This window comes from Physeter macrocephalus, chromosome 8, assembly GCF_002837175.3.
Source record: "Physeter macrocephalus isolate SW-GA chromosome 8, ASM283717v5, whole genome shotgun sequence".
NCBI lineage: Eukaryota > Metazoa > Chordata > Mammalia > Artiodactyla > Physeteridae > Physeter > Physeter macrocephalus.
Genome location: NC_041221.1, coordinates 44,412,188 through 44,434,303, shown reverse-complemented (window position 1 = coordinate 44,434,303; position 22,116 = coordinate 44,412,188). Strand labels below are relative to the sequence as shown.

The 22,116-nt window shown below is 42.4% G+C and overlaps 1 protein-coding gene across 2 annotated transcripts in view; it reads left to right on the top strand.

The window, feature by feature from the left end:
- The first annotated feature begins 9,725 nt into the window (after positions 1-9,725).
- The window catches only part of ADAMTS12 (ADAM metallopeptidase with thrombospondin type 1 motif 12), a 433,405-nt gene continuing 421,014 nt past the window's right edge, over positions 9,726-22,116 (top strand). For both annotated transcript variants that reach the window (XM_055086520.1, XM_055086519.1), the window contains exon 1: positions 9,726-10,035. In XM_055086520.1, the coding sequence (XP_054942495.1) occupies positions 9,909-10,035 (127 nt within the window). In that variant the 5' untranslated portion in view covers positions 9,726-9,908. The remainder of the gene's footprint in view (positions 10,036-22,116) is intronic.

The window sequence follows — 22,116 nt, the reverse complement described above, 5'->3', positions numbered from 1 at the left end:
AATTGCTGACTTACAGTGTGAACATTTTTTAAAAAAATAAATTTATTTATTTATTTATTTATCTTGGTTGCATTGGGTCTTCGTTGCTGTGCACGGGCTTTCTCTGGTTGTGGCGAGTGGGGACTACTCTTCGTTGCAGTGCGGTGGCTTCTCTTGTTGTGGAGCACAGGCTCTAGGCGTGCAGGCTTCAGTAGTTGTGGCACGTGGGCTCAGTAGTTGTGGCTCGCAGGTTCTAGAGTGCAGGCTCAGTAGTTGTGGCACACAGGCTTAGTTGCTCCACGGCATGTGGGATCTTCCTGGACCGGAGATCGAACCTGTGTCCCCTGCATTGGCAGGCAGATTCTTAACAACTGTGGTACCAGGGAAGTCCCAGTGTGAACTCTTGACTAAATATTACCTAACCGTTCTCAAGGTTCATATCGTTTTTCTAGGGTGTACATTAAAAGTAATACATACCAATATTATTGATAAAAAACATTTTGAAGTAAATTGTAGATATTGTATCCCCTTCTCCCCAGTAAAAATTTGCCTGTGTACCTGGGATTTTGGTTTCGCTTTCCAAATCCTCACCAGCAGAGCGCCAGCCAGGGGTTCTTCTTTCTTGTCTATGTGCCAAGATTAGATGCTGGAGCCAGGACCACGTGCAGAAGTGACAGAGAGGGGGTGCTCAGAGCTCTGCCACAGTCCCCTGAGCAGTGGCCAATGCCCCATCTTCTGCTGAGGTACATATTGTGTTCTGTTGTAACAAGTATCAATGCTAACAAACCTCTCCTTGCTGCAGTGACTGGTGATTTCTTTTTTTTTTTTTTTTTTTTTTTGTGGTATGCGGGCCTCCCTCTGTTGTGGCCTCTCCCGTTGCGGAGCACAGGTTCCGGACGCGCAGGCCCAGCGGCCATGGCTCACGGGCCCAGCCGCTCCGCGGCACGTGGGATCCTCCCAGACCGGGGCGCGAACCCGGTTCCCCTGCATCGGCAGGCGGACGCGCAACCACTGCGCCACCAGGGAAGCCCAGACTGGTGATTTCTCTTGTTACGTTTGCTTTTAGCAAATACGCAAGGAGAGTACTTATTCCTGAGGGCAAAGAGAGGAGAGGATCGTCTAATGCTAAGACCAGAATCTATTTCCCAAGGTCAGGTGGGATTGAGGAAAGGAAACCAACTCTTAACAGAGGGACATTTCCATGGGCTTCAAGGCAGATCATTCCCCAGAATATTCTCCAGTAAGTCACCCACCCACACACCCATCCTCCGATCAAATATTCATTTACCATTTTTATCTTTGAGGGAAATGCAGAAATAAATAAAACATAGTCTGTACCTTCAGTTTATAATCAAGTGGAAAATCAATCATAACCAGTCATAAGATTCATTAACCTGAATCTCACTGTAGGAAATGCAGCTCTAGTTGTCACTTCTTAATTCACCACATGGTAACATCACTTCTTTCTGTAAGTCTTTCATAGACTTCCGCCTGCCTTACACACTAAGCCATATGTTCAACAAACATAGCCTGTGTACTGAATTTTCTCACACTGGGTTTCAAAGTCTCCATCCGTCTATCCATACACATATCACCTCTCTCCCCTTCAAAAGATGAATTGCAGCACCTTAATCTGATCACGGCAGCTGCAGGAAGCAGTGACTGAATCAATACCACCCTTTGCTCTTGGGGACCTCTCAGGAGACTTGGTACAGATTTAGCAGGGCAGCAAAACAAGTAACTAATAGTGTGAGTCTGTGTTATCAGCAACACTCAGGCGGCTATGAAGCAACAAAGGAGGCCTTCTCGTTGCCCAGGAGGCAACCCTGGCAGCACCATTTGGAGAGAATAGCCAAGGTGGATAAAGGTGTTAGCAGAGCATCTTGCCCTCTGCCATCCATCCCCTGGGCCTCGCGAGAGCACTGAGTCTGGCCATCCGTGCTCTGGAGAATCAAAGTGCTACAAAGACTAATCCCGTGGCTGTGAAGATAACCTCCCCTTGGATCTGGCAGGGGAGTTTATCTCTACAACACCAGCAAGAGATCTTTTATCTTAATCCAGGGTCAACTTCAAAGATGATTTTTCATTATTTTGATGTGCATCTTTTAAAGCACTTCATCCTGAGGAGAAATATATACTGTCCATGGAAATAAAGTTTTTTTGAGCGATTAGGGACCTTCATAAATGTCGAGGAAAGATCTCTAACAAGAACTAGTGGTATGCACACATCTGCCTGATTTTAGATGAGGTTCCCATGACCAAGCTTTATCTCCATCATTTTTCTAGTGGTTATCAGATAAATTAATAACAAAGTGAATGAACAGACAAATTGTGGTAGATCCATATGATTGAATACTATGCAGAAATAAAAAGGAGCAGAGTATTGGCACACAAAACATACAAATAATTATGCTGAGTGAATGAAGACAGATAAAAGTGAGTACATACTATATGACTCCATTTATGTAAAATTTTAGAAAATGCTAATCTCCAGGGACGGAAAGCAGGGCAGTGGCTTCCTGTGGTTCGGGGTGATGCAAGTAGGAACAGGAGGAAGGGATTACAAAGGAGCAAGAGGAAACTTCGGGTCTGACCCTTACACACACACATACACACACACGCTTGCACACACATGTATATGTCAAATTTTATTGTGGTGATGGTTTCACAAGTGTGTATGTACAAACACACGAAACGGTACACTTTAAACATGTTCAGTTTATTTTATGTCAGTTATACCTCAATAAAGCAAAAAAAAAGAGTGGGTACTATTATTATATATCGTTATTGCTACCTGAACTAATCTCACTTACTCACTTCAAAGTTTCTTAAGGGCACAGTTGATGTTCTGCTCTCAATGATCCCAGGAAGAGATCAAAGAACAGTGATAAATACTGACACTTAGCTGGTCTCTGACGAGAACCTCAGCCCAGTCTACTCGTAGGCTCTGGTTGAGCTCAGCATGTTCAGAGAATATAAAGAGTGAGGTGAGCTAGGGTTGTGGACATTCCTTGGTACTCCCATCCCTTCCTGACACCACTCTCCATGACAGAATTTCTAATTTGGTCAGGTTTCAAGGACATTGACTGAGCTACAGTTATTGGGTTGGCCGAAAAGTTCGTTCAGGATTTTCCGTAAGATGTTACGGACTTTTTGGCCAACCAATATCAGTGGGTGGAGTTATTGTTTCTTAACTGAACAAACTCAGTCTTTGGTCTCTTTCTTCCATTTTTCTTCCACACAGGTGGGTATAGAGAGCAAGGACTCCTCTCCTGTCCTTACCTCCAGTTCGAGCTAGTGAATCATTGTGGTATCTTGATTTCGAAGATAGCCTTGATTTCCTCATTCTCTTCTTACCTTGTTGGCCACCCCTCAGTCTTCTTTGCTGATTCCTCTTTATTTCATCCCCCCACCAATGTCTTAATCCATTAGGGCTGCTGTAAAAAACATACCATAGACTGGGTAGCTTATAAATAAGAGATATTTATTTCTCACAATTCTGGAGCTTGGGAAGTCCAAGATCAAGGCAATGGAACATTCAGTGTCTGGTGAGACATGCTTCCTGGTTCAGAGAGAGCCATCTCTTGCTGTGTCCTCACATTGTGGATGGGTGAGGGGCCTCTCTGGGTTCTCTTTTATAAGGACGCTAATCCCATTCAAGAAGGCTCCACTCTCATGACCTAATCACTTCCCAAAGACTCCACCTCCTAATGCCATCACATTGGGGGTTAGAATTTCACCATATGAATTTTGGGAAGACACAAATATTTAGTCTACAGTACCCAGAGTACAGTCCTTATGCCTCTTTTCTTCTCTGCTACATTCACACATTCTATTTCATGGCTGTCAATATCATCCATATACTGATGATGATGTCCATATGTGCGCCTTCAATCAGAACCTCTCTGAACTCTAGACTTGTATATCCAATGGCCTTGTTGACATTTCCTTTCAAATGTCTAAGAGACATCTTAGCATGTCTCCAACTGAGCTTCTGATTTCCCCACCCTTATCAAACCTATTCTACCTTCCATCTTCCTCGTCTCAATTATTGGCAATTCTGAACCTTGTAATCATCCTTGAGTTCTTTCTTTCTGTTATACCATACATCCAATTCATTAGAAAGTCTTGTTGGCTCTACCTTCAAAGTAAATCCAGAATCTGAGTAATTCTCACCATGTCTTTTGCTACCACCTGATGTAACCCACCATTATCTCTTACCGGAGTTAATTCAATAACCTCCTAACTGTTCTCTGTGCTCCTGCCTTTGCCTTCCTGCAGCCATTCTCAACCCAGCAACCAAAGAGATCCTTGTAAATCCTAAGTCACTTGTCTATTCAAAACCTGTCTGATGTCTGATGTTTCCGCATGGTTAGATTCAGGCTATATATCTCTGGCAGAGGTTTCACACAAGTGATGTTGTTCTCACTGAAGCCTATCAGGGAGTGTGCAGTTTTGATTTTCCACCTCACTGATTCTGTTTACTTTGTTAACTCGATTAAGGTGATACCTGCTAGGCTTCTGCACTCTATACTCTTTTGAGTACTTTATAATTAATAAATATTTGGGAGGAGGTACTTTAAAATTATATAAAGATTCCGTCCGTCATCGACCTTTCTATTCATTTATCTATTTGTATCAGTATGGATTCATGGTTCTTATTTTATTATATATCTAATAATTTATTACTATTGTGTATTTTTGCTTAAACTTTCCTAGATTTGGCTAGTGGGTGCTCTTTCATGCTAGCTCCTCTCTCCTTTTGATGTGCTCTCATCTTTCTTTGAGTCTTTCTTTGTTGTTGTTGGCTTTTTTTGTTGTTTTTTTGTTTGTCTTTTTGTTTTTTGAGCAGTAAAATGATTCAGGCTCATCTTCTGTTTTCTCTAAGCCATTTCTTTAAGGAGTCCTAGTTCCTTTAGAGGAGGATTTAGAATCCAAGATCTGAGTGTCAGATGTGTTCATTGCTTTTGGGGTGTTGTTACTCCAACATACTCAAACGGACAGGCCTAGGGAATATATGTATGAATACACACATATACATAACACTTATGCACATTTATATCTTTATTTCTGTATACATCGATACATACATCAACAACTACGGGTTCCAACTATGGATTCAGTTACAGTACAACATCACAGAGTTCATTCTACTTTTTTCTCTTTTCTGACTGGTACTTCTCTTCACTGGCAGTGAGAAACTTGACTCCCATTATCCTTGCTGTGTTAACTTATTTAATCAAACCAACCTCCAGTCACTGCCTCAGTTGCTACCATCACCCCACACCTCCTTACCCTGCCAGTATTTCAACATCCTGCTGGGACATCCCCTCTTAGGTGGGGGCCCTTCTCACTCTGCTCTCTCTGATACAATGCATTGGGCAGCTATCCTACACGTATGTCCTTTTAACATGGCTGAGGCTCTGACCCCTTTCAACAATCCCTCCCTCACCCCACCTGGGATCCCTCTGGCAGACTACCCATGTGGATCTCCTTCTACCACCCCTAGTAAACCCTTGTTACATTTCATTTTGATTAGGCTTAAGTTGATCCCAAACTGATGTTAGTTTCAATTTGCTGCAACATTTTGATCCAAGTGCTACACATTTTTTTTTCTGAGATGCACTGTTTTCTTTCAGCCAATAGTATGTTTTAATAATCAGGGATCCATAGCCTTCTCAGCCATGGCTTTCAAAGGGGCATTGGCATGACATTGTTTCTTTAATCAAATGGATTAATTACAATGTCTGAGGAATAGTCCAATGGCATTCACTTAATACAAAGCCAAGTAGCTTTACAAAATCTGCAATGAATAGATTCTAGGGTCTTCAAATTGAGCCAGGAAGACAAACTCCCTGGGTGTTGGGAATGTACAGAGTGGGCATATAATTGATCAATTACAATGTCTGAGGAATAGTCCAATGGCATTCACTTAATACAAAGCCAAGTAGCTTTACAAAATCTGCAATGAATAGATTCTAGGGTCTTCAAATTGAGCCAGGAAGACAAACTCCCTGGGTGTTGGGAATGTACAGAGTGGGCAGTGCTGATTATTGATCCAATTATACGTTGAATACAAGTGGGTAGAAGAATAAAAGTGACTGACAGTCCTGAGGTTTACAAATACCATCCCCATCTTCTTTTAAAAGAAAATAGTACTTGTGACAACAATATTAAAATGAATGATTTTTGAAGGCAATGTTTTTTGACTTCCAAGCACAGTTAAGGTCTAACTACGCTCGAAAACCTCAGAGGAAGACTTTTCTCCCTTCCATCCTCTGACTTGGCTTACAAAAAGAACGCTGTAAACTATAGAGTATGATACTATGATTGCCGTTATGAGGTGGTGGTTGTGGTATTTGGGTAGGATTAACAGATGTCAATTCTCTTTTTGTGGCATATTCATTTGTGATACTTGGGGCCAAGTCAGGCTTGGTTTTCTTGGCCGATGTCAGTTTTTTGTCTTTCCAATGTTAATGACAGCTTTGAAAAATGCCTTGAGCTAATTTTCCTTGAATTTCAGCCATCCCTTGTTCTTCTAAGGTTTTTAAGGAAAGTATGAATATTTTATGCCTTATTTGCCTATGTAACAGAGGAGGCTCTTTGTGAAGCATTTTAGATATTTTGTCTCAATTTGTTTTTTTACATGGAAAACACTTTACCATAAGAACTAAACCACTACCTGAGACACTATGATAATGTCTATATGTTGGTATTCTTAGTCCCTTCACACTTTGTGGATGAAGACACTACAAGTAAGTAAGACAGATCTATATTTGATTCTACGTAGTGTCTTGGCTAAGTCTTTTCATTTCTCTGACCTTCACTGCTTCATCCTAGCTTTCCGCTTCACAGTGATGTGATCCTAGGCAGTTATTAACCTTTCAGTGTCTTGTTTCCTCATCTGAAAACCAAAGATAATAATATTACCTGCCTAATTAATAGGTTTTTGTGTAGATTTAATAAAGTAATGCAGATACAGGGCAATGCCCAGTAAATAGTCAGCATGTGGTAAATGTTTGCTGTTCCTACCTCTTATTTAACAGTTGGATTTTACATGTGTTTGTAGTTTTTCTTCAATGGTAGCATATTTGCATCAGCCATGGGATATTTTGGAGACTATGCACTGCTTCACAGCTGTGCTCTCTATAGAGGACATATCAAGAAAGGCAGTTGGCTTTTTTATTGCTACCAACCTTGGTCACCAAAAGGATTTGTTTCCTTTTCCCACTGAGCAGAGGAAAAGTTGAGGAGGATTAATTCTTACCTCTACCCCGAGGTAACACTAGGCTTTGGAGGAATTTTATAAATTCTGGAGAGAGTAAGAGGAACTCAGTCTTGGAATAATAGCAGGATGCATATATGTGCTGAGCCATGTTGAAAACTTGATGAAATTGGAGACATGAATTGGTAGTTGCACCAGTAGGTGCAATTATGTGAGTCGCTTCCACAGTACTTGGAAAAAAAAAAGCAGAGAAAAGACCCTGAAAAAGAATATATATATATGTATAACTGAATCACTCTGCTGTACACTTGAAACAAACACAACATTGTAAATCAACTAGACTTCAATTAAAAAAAAAAGAAGAATGTCCTTTCAATGGCAAAAAGTATAAAAGAACTGAGTATCAGAAGCCTAGCTCTGACTATCATACATGTATCTAGAAAAAGGTATCCGAACCTCAGCACTATTGGCATATTCTTTGCTGTGGAGAGAAGTGCTATGCATTCTAGGCTGTTTAGCAGTATCTCCGGCCTTTACCCACTAAATGCCAGTAGAAAACTCCTTTTCTCACCCTTCAGGTGAGACCCTGCTTGCTGTTAAAAGGAAAAGAAGAAGAACTGATTCACTTCGTTGTACAGCAGAAACTAACACAACATTGTAAAGCAACTATACTCCAATTAAAAAAAAAGAAGAAGAAACAGAAGGAGGAAGAAGAGGAGGAGGAGAAGGGCAAGGGGGAGGAGAAGAGGAGAAAAGGGAAAGAAACAAAGAGTTCTAGCCCAAAGTGGTTCTTCAATGCCTTTGCAACTGCCCTTCTGTTGGGTCTTCATGACATTCCACTAGGCATGCCTGTCTTCTCTGTATCTCCTTTGGACTCAAACTATGCTCTTCTTGCCTAATACTTATGTAACAGGACAAGAGGCTCAGAACAGTTCTATGACTGGCCTATGACAGCACAATATAACCTGTAATGTATGGCAAAGAGGATAAGGTTGCACATGGAATTAAGGTTGCTAATCAGCTGACTATAAGATAAAAAGATTAAGCTGGAGAATCTGGGTGGATCTAACATAGTCACAAGGGTCCTTAAAAATGGAAAAGGGAAGAAAAAAGAGATAGTGTCAGGATGATGCGACTTAAGAGACCCAACTGGCCCTTACTGGCTTTGAAAATGGGGGAAGAGGGCCATGAGCTATGGAATGTGAGCAGTGTCTAGAACCTGGAAAAGGCAAGGAAAGAGCCTCCAGAAAGGAATGCAGCTGGGCTAATGCCTTGATTTAGCCTAGTGAGACCCATCTCAGACTTCTGACCACCAGAACTGTAAGATACTAAATCTGTGTTGTTCTGAGTCACCAAACTTTTGGGAATTTGTAATGGCAATAACAGGACTGTTATACCTACCCCTTGAAATGTCGTGGTGTGTATGTATCCAGTCTGAAGTCCTTCAAACTACCTGCCCCGGGCTTGTGAGTACCACCTTGCACTTGGATCACTGTTTGACTTGGCTGCACTGGCCCTGGGCAAGGTTGGATGAGTTGGTACCCTGCCCCCCTCCTCTCACTGAGCACATATGGTTGGCTAGAAGCCATGGAGAGCCAATATGGGGCCGAATTCCTCCTGAATGGAATAAGGAGTCCTGTTTCAGCCCAGAGGTGAAAAGCTTGGCTGGATTATCCCAGGAAATTCTCAGGATGCCTGACAAGCACCCTAGTTTGCAGCATTAGCTCATTGATGTGAAGCTTGAGCCTCTGAATGGTTTCCCCTTCCAAGGGCAGCCTGTGCAGGTGAACTGGAGAAATACCTTGACACCTTCTCGGGCTGACTTACTTCCTCTGCTCTCCTGGTTTCCTTTTGGGTGAGTGGAGGTAGGCTTAGGAAATTAGAAAAGCACTAGAGAGACCTGCAGACTCAGAGTGCCTCATGGTCCTTTGGTCCTATGCATAGCCTCATGGTACAGATGAAGGGACCTGTCCAGGGTTGAACTAGCATTTGAACAGACCATTTCCCTTTGTGTGACTTGGCAAAGAGAAAAATTGCATGTTACTTTTTCAAATGGAAGCCCTAGCCGGGCCTGGAAGAGAATCGCAGAGACCGTCTGAGGAGTCTTGGTAGAGCAACGGTAGGAAAAGTTCGGGAACTGGGAAAGGCCGGAAAGGGGGCAGCACTGAGCTGAGGAGGGTCAGGGAGTGGGGTCCTCTCTGCCCCATCCCTGCGCTCAACATTTTCCGCCTGTATGAGGGGCTGGCCTCGGGGGGCCTCTCACTCGGAGTCCCGCCCAGGGTGACTCTCCCCGGGGCTCCCCTATTTGGCCGGCTTGGCCGGGCTCTGGGCGGGGCCGGCGGAGCGCGGGGGTGGGAGTCCCGGAGGAAGATGCGCGGAGCTGTCTGCGAGAAGGCCTGGCGCCCAAGGCAGAGGGGTGGGGTTCGGGGGTGGGCTGCGCCCTCCCGCTCTGACCCATTCCGCACCCCACGGAAAGCAGACGCTGTCAGCTGAATCACTCCACTTTCGGGAGGAGGGAGGGGACGGAAAGGTAACTAGCCCCTTCCTGCTTAAAAGAGCAAAGGGAGATCGTGGGCAGCCTTGCAGCTTTCCCCCCTCCCCACTCCTGGACCATGCACCCCTGCATCTTCTTGCTCGGCCACAGGCGAGGACTTGATTTCTTGAGCTAAAACTTGTTGACTTTTCTCTCCGCAACAACTGAATCATGCCATGTGCACAGAGGAGCTGGCTTGCAAAGCTCTCCGTGGTGGCTCAGCTCCTGTACTTGGGGGCCCTTTGCTATGGGAGACAACCTCAGCCCGGCCCTGTGCTCTTCCCGGACAGGAGGCAAGGTTAGTGGCTTTTCTTTATTTCCTTTGAAAACCGCAGGGGTACGACGCGAGCACAGTTGGTTGCTCTCTTTTCCCTTCCCCCACTCGGCTGAACTCCGCAAAACCGTTTGGCTGAGTTGCGAGGAAATCTGGGCTGGGAGCATCTTGCATTTCAGTGCTTAAGGTGTAGTAGATTCCTTACTTTTTACCGAAAGGCGAGGATCCACATCTCTTTTACACTGAGGATGCTGCAGTGAAGACTCTAGAGGTAGCTAGGAACCACCCCCAACTGTCTCTTTTGTCTCTTCTGAATGTTGCACTGTTTCAATCCCTATTTTTCAGATTCTGAAAGCGGAAAATGATTTTTTTTAAAAAAGTTCCAACCGGCCACTGGCAGTCATTGCCATGTTTTTAGTTAGTTTGAAACTTCTGGTGAGGTAAGGGGAAATGTGATTCCAACCCCCTGCTGAGTGAGCTTGGCTGTGTTTTCCTGGAAAGATTTAGGGCTGTATTGTAAAAATAACCGACCTTTTAGAGAAAATTTCCTACCATAGGGACGCACCTTTCCCTGTCCTGTCTTGCTGGTCACAGCTGGCTGCTTCTGTTTCAGAATTTCATGGAACTCTATAATGCTATAGAAAGCACTGGAGGAGTTGTGATGGAAAAGTTGTTATTATTATTGTTGTTGTTGTTATTATATATTTTTGAAACCTAACACCTTGAGCAGGATGGTATTGTTGCCTCTGTTTTTTTACTGGACTTGCAAGGGTCAGACACACTTTCCTGTTTGGTGGGGAGTTCGTTGGACTTCTGAGGGGAAACAGTCATGGCAGCAGCAATGACCTGCATGGCTGGAGCGTGTCCCATGTGCCAGGACTGCTAAGGCACTCTGGTGTGTCAGCCTCTTGACCACTGACAACAGCTGCCTGGGTAACCATTGTTACCATCCCTGCTTTACACCCATAGAAGCTGAAGCTTGGGGAGTTTATGGGCTTAGCTATGGTGGAGTGAGGTTTTAAACCCAGGTAGCCAGACTCCAGAGGTTGGCTTCTTACAATCAAGCAGCATTGTCCTAGAACAATAGGGACAACACACACACACACACACACACACACACAGACAGCACGGGGTTAGCTGACAGTGCTCAAGTCTCGGGAAGCTTCCATAGCTTCCTGACCCCCTTTAATGCCCAAGACCACTTGGGTGGCAAACATCACCAGCCTGACCTTGTTGAGGGTTTCTGCCTACGTTGCAAAGTTCAAATGCTGCTGGAGACCTCATTTGTTGCTCACTTCCAGAGCCATCAGAAGCAGGTCCCTTTGCTTTCCTGGGAAGCCAGAATGGGCAAACACTGGGGTGAGATGTCAGTCAGCCAGCACTCGCTTGTGTAAACGGTCCAGATACGATCTCCCACCCCCAAGTTTAAAATAGCGTTTGTTGTTCTTTGAAAAACAGCCCTTTTGTGAAAAGTCTCTCTTTTGCTGGCAGCACAAACAAAGCCTGCAAGCACTTCCCAGGGCATTTGGAGATGATTTGGTTCAAAGACACGCATTCTCCTGGGTTGGTTTTCAGCTCTGCTTGCTCCACATCTTTGTAAGCAAGTTCAGCTCAGTGTGGAACAGACTCCACTGGGACTTGCTTTCTCCTCTCTAGAAAGTGAGAGATGGTTGTCTTCCCCGGTCACCTTTAGAATTATGGGCTGAGAGGAGTTGATACCGAAAAATAGCTGTACAGTACTCTGAGCTTATTAGTGATGCACAGATATATAGATTTAAAAAATAATTTCCAAAAGAATTTTCAGATTTTAATTAAAGACCTAAATGTAAGACCTGAAATCATTGAAATCCTAGAAGAGAACATAGGCAGAACCCTCTTTGACATAGGACGTAGAAATATTTTTTTGGATCTGTCTCCTAAGGCAAAAGAAACAAAAGCAGAAGTAAATAAATGGGACCTGATTAAACTTAAAATCTTTTGCACAGCAAAGGAAACCATCAACAAAATGAAAAGACAACCGATTGAATGGGAGAAAATATTTGCAAATGATATAACCAATAAGGGGTTAAGATCCCCCCCAAAAATATATATACACACATATATATATGTATAAAACTCAATATCAAAAAAACCAAACAACCCAATCAAAAAATGGGCAGAAGACCTGAATATACATTTTTCCAAAGAAGGTATATAGATGGGCAACAGGCACATGAAAAGATGCTCAACATCAATAATCATCAGAGAAATGCAAATCAAAACCATGATGAGATATCACCTCACACCTTTCAGAATGGCTATCATCAAAAAGTCAACAAGTAATAAATGTTGGTGAGGATGTGGAGAAAATGGAACCTTTGTACACTGTTAGTGGTAATGTAAATTTGTACAGCTACTATGGAAAACAGTATGGAGGTTCCTCAAAAACCTAAAAATAGAGCTACCATATGATCCAGGAATTCCACTGCTGGGAAAATATTGGAAGAAAATGAAAACACTAATTCAAAAAGATACATGCACACCAGTGTTCATAGCAGCACTATTTACAACAGCCAAGGTATGGAAGCAACCTAAGTGTCCATCAACAGGTGAATGGATAAAGATGTGGTATATATATACATATATATATATATATGTATATATACACAATGGAATACTACTCAGCCATAAAAAAGAATGAAATTCTGCCATTTGCAACAATGTGGATGGATCTAGAGGTTATTATGCTTAGTGAAATAAGTCAGAGAAAGACAGATATTATATGATATCACTTGTATGTGGGATCTAAAAAGTAAAACGAATGAACGTAACAAAACAGAAATAGACTCACAAATATAGAGAATGGACTAGTGGTTACCAGTTGGGGAGAGAGGGGTAAGGTTAAGATAGGGGTAGCGGGTTAAGAGATACAAATTACTATATATAAAATAAATGAGCGGGCTTCCCTGGTGGCACAGTGGTTGAGATTCCGCCTGCCGATGCAGGGGACACGGGTTCGTGCCCCGGTCCAGGAGGATCCCACATGCCACGGAGCGGCTGGGCCCGTGAGCCATGGCCGCTGAGCCTGTGCGTCCGGAGCCTGTGCTCCGCAATGGGAGAGGCCACAACAGTGAGAGGCCTGCGTACCATAAATAAATAAATAAATAAATAAATAAGTAAATGAGCTACAAGAGTATATTGTACAGCACAGGGAAATATAGCCATTATTTTGTAATAACCTCAAATAAATAAATAAATAAAATTAAGCTAGAAAAAAATTCAGATTTTTAAAAGTCTTTTCACCAAAATATTTGTTCTCAATCAACTCACCAGTGGATTTACAAGTAATCCCCATTTGGTGCAAAAGAGAAATTTCTGAGCAGATTTCCATGTAGAACTAAGAGAGAGAGAGGGAGAGAAGTGAGAGAATGAGAATGAGGGCAAGCTAGTTAGAGAAGGAAATTCTTTTTTTAAAATTTAATTTTATTGAAGTACAGTTGATTTGCAGTGTTGTGTTAATTTCTGCTGTACAGCAAAGTGATTCAGTTATACATATATATACATTCTTTTTCATATTCTTTTCCATTATGGTTTATGGCAGGATATTGAATACAGTTCCCTGTGCTATATACAGTAGGACCTTGTTGTTTATCCATTCTCTATATAATAGTTTGCATCTGCTAATCCCAAACTCCCAATCCATCCCTCCCCCAGCCCTTTGGCAACAACAAGTCTATGCTCTATGGCTGTGAGTCTGTTTCTGTTTTGTAGATAAGTTCATTTGTGTCATATTTTAGATTCCACATATAAGTGATATCATATGGTACTTGTCTTTGTCTTTCTGACTTACTTCACTTAGTGTGATAATCTCTAGGTCCATCCATATTCCTGCAAATGGGATTATTTCATTCTTTTTGATGGCTAAGTAATATTCCACTGTATATATGTAACACATCTTCTTTATCCATTCAACTGTCGATGGACATTTAGGTTGTTTCCATGTCTTGGCTATTGTGAATAGTGCTGCTATGAATATAGGGGTGCATGTATCTTTTCAAATTAGAGTTTCATCTGGATATATGCCCAGGAGTGGTATTGCTGGATCATATGGCAACTCTATTTTTAGTTTTTTGAGGAACTTCCATACTGTTTTCCATAGTGGCTGCACCAATTTACATTCCCACCAACAGTGTAGGAGGGTTCCCTTTTTCTCCACACCCTCTCCAGGATTTGTTATTTGTTGACTTTTTAATGATGGCCATTCTGTCCAGCGTGAGGTTGTACCTCATTGTAGTTTTGATTTGCATTGAGAAGGAAATCCTTAAGGCTTCCAGGGAATAGGATGACCAGAGCTTTGCCTCCACGTGACACGCTTGCTGCTTCATAATTAAGCAATCTCCCTAGAATTCCATTTCCACTCTGACAACACTTTTGAATTGCACCCAAATTCTGAACATTTAAACTTTCAAATTACTTCAGATGTCATGTCTGCCATCCTCCTTATTTTTGCAGATGAGGAATGAGAGGCCCAGCTGGTCCGTCAGTCAACATGCATTTACTGAGCACCTACTAACTGCCGTTCCAGCAGCGGCATCAAGGGTGTCACACAGGGTCCTGCAGTAGGAGGCCGACTCAGAACCTCCATGACTATTAAGGTTCCTTCTGGTTCTAAGGGGCACGCAGAGTTGGGATTTTAGATCTAGGAAGGACCATGGAAATAAATCCAATCCTTTCTGGGATTAGAAACAGGTAGATTGGGCAATCTCTGCCCACTATTCTTTCCACATCTCTCAGTGGTGACATACACAATTGTGTGATGACCTCCACAAGGCTCCCAACCAAGTATCAGAACAATAGGAAGTATTAATCTTGCACACAACACATGGCCTCTCTTCTATAGCTGACGATATCCCCTCAGGTTCGTTTTGCCCTGTACTGTTTACAAGTCACCGGTCACTTCCATGATCTCCTTTGCTGCTGACAACTCCATGAAGTTGAGAGGGCCGGCACTTCATCCCATGTTAGAGACATGCTCCAGGCTGCGCGGACTTGGGCAGAACCGAGGGAGCGCTGCAGTGCGTTTCAAGACCAATGTCATAATCATGTATTTATGCCATTTGCAAAAAATAACTTCTGCAAGGAGGAAATGATTTCAGATCTTAATGTAAGAAGAGCCTTCACAGGGCTTCCCTTGTGGCACGGTGGTTAAGAATCTCCTGCCAATGCAGGGGACACGGGTTCGAGCCCTGGTCAGGGAAGATCCCACATGCCGCGGAGCAGCAAAGCCTGTGCACCACAACTACTGAGCCTGCTCTCTAGAGCCCACGAGCCACAACTACTGAGCCTGTGACCCACAATGGCCCCAGCCTTGTTGACACCGTACCTTGATGTCTGGCTCTCGGTGGTTGCCCCTTGAGAAGTAGTGAGAGCAGAGGTTAGGAGGGTGGGCTCTGGGGTCAGATTGCCGCCGCGGGTATCCACACTCTTTATTGTCTTTTTACAGAGGTGGGGATGAAGGCTAAGACAAGGGACACTTGTTAATAATATTCCAGATAATTGTGAGGGTGACCAAGACCAAGTTGGTATACTCTAAATGCCATGTTTCACCATAGAAATGGTAAAATTTAGGAGTTATTATTATTTCCTGACATCTTATTTCTCCATCCCTGTCATATCCCCTCTGAACTCTGCTTTCTATTGGCCAGGACGATAGCTAGCTAATCTTCCAAACTAAACACCTACTGAGAGAAAGCCAAGATGAGTGCAAGCCTCTCCCCATCGCCTGGAGCTTACATGTATTTAAGGCCACAGAGATCCCTAGTAGCCAAGTTTATATCTTTATTTATATATATTTTTGGCTGCACCTCGCGGCTTGTGGGAATCTCAGTTCCCCAACCAGGGGCTGACCCCTCGACAGTGAGAGTGCAGAGTCCTAACCCCTGGACCGCCAGGGAACTCCCTCAATTTTCTATCTTTAATACCAAGAGTAAGTAGCTAGTGTTTAGATAGTGAGTGTTATCTGTCAAGCACTGTTCCAAATCTATTACATATATTACTACATTGAATTCTCACAACCACCCTAGGAGGGAATACTATTATTGTTATGCCCATTGTGTAGATGAAGCAGGTGCAGCTGGGCCACCCACGGAAGCTACACTCTGTAAGTGGCCTCCTGTTTCCATCCACACCTATTGGCAGACGTGGTTTAGCCGCTTCCTTTGATTTCCGTAAAATCAAGAGGTGAAACTGGTCTTATCTCCCATTACTTCACCCGAAAAAGAGGCAGTTATCTTCTCCATTTATTGCTGAGTGACTTGAGGCCTCTTAAAGAAGTCATGAAGTTCTTTTATCGTCAGATCATCATCCCCAGGGCCAGTGCTATTACCTCTTCTCTGCTATCCCCGCTGCCAAGTGCAACCGCTTATGTACACAAAATGCAGTGGCCAAGAACATGATTTTGAAATAGGAAGCACAAGATTTTAATCCAAGTAACATTGCGTGTTGGCTCTGTGACCTCTCTTACATTCCGTTTCTTTTTCTATGAAATGGGGATAGTAACTGAATCTGTGTCACAGAGTCGTTGTGTGTGTTAAATGAGGAGTATTGTAGCAAGTGTTCATCAAATGGTTACTATAATTATTATATGATTATACAGCCAGCTTATGCTGGCTCTTTTAAAAGCACATTGGATCAAAAGCAACTGGGTCAAAAGCAGTATATGTATTTGCTCTTTTATTCTTTGGGCAGTCGGTGCTGGGGTTTAGGCAAGTTAGTCTTTCCTTTTATATTTAAATCATGTTTAATTCTTGGAGGTGTATCTTCAGAGACGGGTCCTATAAGGCAGCGGTCCCCAGCCTTTTTGGCACCAGGGACCGGTTTCATGGAAGGCGAGTTTTCCATGGACGGGTTGGGGGGTGTTTGTTCAAGCTGTAATGCGAGTGATGGGGGGGATGGTTCAGGAGGTAACGCGAGCAATGGAGGATGATGGGGAGCGGCAAATGAAGCTTCGCTCGCTGGCCCCCCTGCTCGCCTCCTGCTGTGCGGCCCGGATCCTAACAGGCTGTGGACCAGCACCGGTCCGCAGCCCGGGGGTTCGGGACCGCTGCTATAAGGGACATAAGAGCTTCTTTTGAGGGGGGTCAGCATCAGGACAGGACCACGTACAGGGGGTACCAGCGCAGGATAATGGCTGTATTCAGTTGCATAAGACTTTTTCTGCCCCTTACTGCTCCAACCCTGGAAGAGCCAGAGACATCACTGCGAGTCATAGAAGAAAAGAGCAACATGAGGGAAATACTAGAGAAGCTGACTACATCCAACCTCAGCCAACCTGCCCGTTGCCCCCTGAGGTCTGAACTCTGAAGGGCAGTGAAGCTGTGATACTAACGAGGTCCAGATATTCCTTGGGGAGCAGGCAGTACAGAGGCCTGAGTCAATTTGACTCCTAGTGTGTGGTATATTAGCATTATTAATTTGTGTAAAACACCTTTTGTGTTTCGTTTATTTACACATTGTGGTCCCCATTCTCCACTCCCATTCCTCCGCCTAGAAAACCAGTTTAATGGGTTCCATATGTATTTTTTTGTTCGCGTATGTTTTGGCAAACTCTGTGTTATTGTTTTTGCATGTATTTTCCATGAATGTAAATGGCTCTGTATTATCTTGTTTTGTTTCTTACTTTTCACTGAGCATTGTTTTTAAGGTTTGTTCATGTTGCTTTGTGCTCTGTTGCGCTTAGTTGCTGCAGTCAGAAACAAGGTTCTGGACTTTTTTTTTTTTTTTTGTGGTATGAGGGCCTCCCTCTGTTGTGGCCTCTCCCGTTGCAGAGCACAGGCTCTGGACGCGCAGGTTCATTGGCCATGGCTCACGGGCCCAGCCGCTCTGCGGCATGTGGGATCTTCCCAGACCGGGGCGCGAACCCGGTTTCCCTGCATCGGCAGGCGGACGCGCAACCGCTGCGCCACCAGGGAAGCCCGGTTCTGGACTTTTAATAGTCTCTTAAGAATTGAGACTATTGGTTAGTACCTAAGAGTGAAAACTGTGCTCTGTCTCATATTCCCCTCTTTCTTTCTTTTACTGAAGTGTAATTGACCTACAGCACTCTGTTAGTTCCAGGTACACAACATAGTGATTTAATATTTCTAAACATTTCAAAATGATCACTGGTGAGTCTGGTTACCATCTGTCACCATACAAAGATATGACAATATTATTATTATTATTATTACTATTTTAGATTTTAGCAAAAGAATTTATTTTATTTTACTTTTTAAAAATTTAATTAATTAATTAATTAATTTTTGGCTGCGCTGGGTCTTCGTTACCGCACATGGCCTTTCTCTAGTTGTGACGAGAGGGGGCTACTCTTTGTTGCAGTGCGCGGGCTTCTCATCGTGGCGGCTTCTCTTGTTGCGGAGCGTGGGCTCTACATGCGCGGGCCTCAGGCCTCAGTAGTTGTGGCTCATGGGCTCTAGAGCACAGGCTCAGTAGTTGTGGCACGCGGGCTTAGCTGCTCCACGGCATGTGCGATCTTCCCAGACCAGGGCTTGAACCCGTGTCCCCTGCATTGGCAGGCGGATTCTTAACCACTGTGCCACCAGGGAAGCCCGGAAGAAGCATTTATTAAAGGGATCCTGGATTGCTTGAAGAAATGCCAGGAGAGCTGAGAGCCAAGTGTGGATGCTTTGCAGGAGGAACAAAGTTCAGAATATGGCTACCTCTGCCGCCACTGCCTCTGCCGTGTCCTAGACACTTCAGCTTGTGATGCTCATCCACTGGGGCTGGATGCTGGGTGCTGCTTGCGAGCCCCAGCTCCTCCTTCATCTCGGGGCTGCTACCATAATCCCTGCTTCTTAGTATCACTGCTTCTGAATTCAAAGTCTAGGCAGTGCCTCTGATGAATGAAGCGTGAGTGTACGGGTTGCTCCAGAGCTGCTAGACTGGTGAGGGACATGCTTTCTACACTTGCATTTCCTCTCCTGGGAGGTGGGCTCTGTTCCCAAGACTCACGACGAGGAACTCCCCAAATGTGGTAAAGACGTTCAGATGCAAGGCAGCCATAGGAATAACAAATTGTCATCTTTACATCTACTGTATGAATGATGCAGCTAGACCTGGTGGAGGATACAGAGGTGAATCACACCTAGAACCTGCCTTCAGAGGCCTTATAGACTTGGAATTCTCTTCCTTTCAACGTGTGCATTTATTTGGCACCATAGTTTGCAAAGCCCTCTCACTCTCATTGTTTCATTAGCTCCTCCCAACAGCCGTGTAAGGTAGACAGAACTGATATTATCTCTATTTTATACTTGAAGAAGCTGAGAAGTTAGGTGATGAACCCAAGGTCCCACTGCTGGTGAGTGGGAGAGCGAGAACTTGGCCTGTCCTCTGATTCCAGGCCTGACGTCAACCAGAAGTAAGACGCGATCACAAATGTTGTGCTTCATTGATTCCTAGGCATGCGGTTTTCCCCCACATTTTTTTTTATGTTAACAAAACAAACCTTTATTTATTTTTAACTTTTCATCACAGAAATTGTCAAATGTACACTAAAGAAAATAATATAATGAACTCCCGTTACCCAGCACTTCAATCATTACAAATTATGGCTAGTTTTGTTTCATCTATAATCCCCCCTCACTCCTACCTCCGCCCCCAGTATTTTAGAGCAAATAGGCTTCCTTAAAAGATAGGACTTTTAAACTTAGTGATTACACACTTCACATGTCTGTTTCTCTTTTATCACCTCACCAAGACACTAGATACAGTATGGCACCACGTTATGCAAATTTTTTAAAAATTGAGGTATAATTGATATATGACATTCCACTCAGGTGTACAACATAATGATTCAATATTTGTATACAGTGAAAATTATCACCACAATGTTTAGTTAACATTTGTCACCATAAAATGTTAAAGATTGTTTTTCTTATAATGAGAGCAACATTTAAATTTGCAATAGAGTATTATTGACTATAGTAACCATAGTGTACATTACATCCCTATGACATATTTATTTTATAATGAGAAGTTTATAGCTCTAGATCCCCTTCACCCATTTTGCCCAACCCCACAAGTCTCCTTCCATCTGGCAACCACCGATCTGTTCGGTAGATCTATGAATTCAGTTTTATGTCTATTTTTTCAGTTGTTGTGTCTTTTAGATTCCACATATAAGTGAAATCATACAGTATTTGCCTTTATCTGTCTGGCTTATTTCACTGAGCATAATATCCTCAAGGTCCATTAGTGTCTCAAATGGCAAGATTATATTCTTTTTTAATGCTGAGTAGTATTCTTTTGTGTGTGTGTGTGTGTATATATATATATATGCCGTATCTTTCATATCCATTTATCTACTGATGGACACAGTTGTTTTTTTTTCATATCTTGGGTATTGTAAATAATGCCACAATGAACATAAGGTGCATATATCTTTTTGATTAGAGTTTTTGTTTTTTTTAAATAAATGACCAGAAATGCTGGATCATATGGTATTTCTACTTTTAATTTTTTGTTTTCCCAAAATATTTGGATTAATTTTGCTTATTTTTTCTGCCTAATTGTTCTGGCTAGGAACTCCAAAATATGTCAAATGAAAGTCCTATGAGTGAGCATTCTTTTCTTGTTCCTGATCTTAGAAGAAAAACTTTCAGCTTTTTACCATTGAGTATGTCATATATGGCCTAGGTTATATTGAGGTATGTTTAGTCTACACCCACTCTGTTGAGAGTTTTTATCATAAACAGATGTTGAATTTTGTCAGATGTTTTTTCTGCATCTATTAATACAAGCATGTGATTTTTATCTTTTATTTTGTTAGTGTGCTGTATCATGTTGATGGATTTGCAGATGTTGACCATCCTTGCATTGCTGGAATAAATCCCCTTTGATCATGGTGTATGATCCTTTTAATGTATTGTTAAATTCAACTTGTTAATATTTTGTTTAGGATTTTTGCATTTATGTTCATCTGTGTAATTTGTGTGTGTATGAATGAGTGTGGTCTCTTGGTCTAGGATTGGTATTAGGGTAATGCTGGATTTGTAAAATGAGTTTGAGAGCATTCCCTCTTCTTCAGTTTTTTAAAATAGTTTGAGAAGTGCAACTATTAATTCTTTAAATGTTCGGTAGAACTCACCTGGACTTTTTTTTTTTTTTTTTGGTGGGAGTTTTTTTTTTTTTCTGACTCAACCTCCTTCCAAATAATCAATCAATATTTAAAAAAATTTCTTCATGATTCAGTCTTAGAAGATTGTGTATTTCTAGGAATGTATCCACTTCTTCCAGGTTGTGCAATTTGTTGTTGTTAAATTGTTTATAATAGTCTTTTATGTTACTTTGTATTTCCTTGATATCAGTTGTAATTTCTTCTCTTTCTTTTCTAATTTTATTTATTTGAGCTCTGACTCTTCTCTTAGCAAGTCTAGCAAAATGTTTGTCATTTTTGTCTTTTCAAAGAACTAGCTCTTAGTTTCATTGTTCTTTGTACTGTCTTTTTAGTTTTTATTTCATTTATCTCCTCTCTGATCTTTATTATTTTATTTCTTCTACTAACTTTGGGCTTCATTTGTTCTTCTTTCTCTAGTTTCTTTAGGTGCAAAGTTAGATTTTTTATTTGAGATTTTTTGTGTTTCTTGAGGTAGGCCTGTATTACTAGAAACTTCCTTAGAATGGTGTTTGCTGCATCCTGTAGATTTTTGGTTTATTGTATTTCCATTTTTATTTGTCTCAAGGTATTTTTAAATTTCTCTTTATTTATTTGTTTATTTATTTATTTATTGTTTCTATCCATTCAGCCATTCTATATCTTTTTCTTCGTAGCATCTTTATTGGAGTATAATTGTTTTACAATGGTGTGTTAGTTTCTGCTTTATAACAAAGTGAATCATCTGTATATATACATATATTCCCATATTTCCTCCCTCTTGCGTCTCCCTCCCAACCTCCCTATCCCACCCCTCTAGGTGGTCACAAAGCACAGAGCTGATCTCCCTGTGCTATGCAGCTGCTTCCCACTAGCTATCTATTTTACATCTGGTAGTGTATATATGTACATGCCACTCTCTCACTTTGTCCCAGCTTACTCTTCCCCCTCCCTGTGTCCTCAAGTCCATTCTCTAC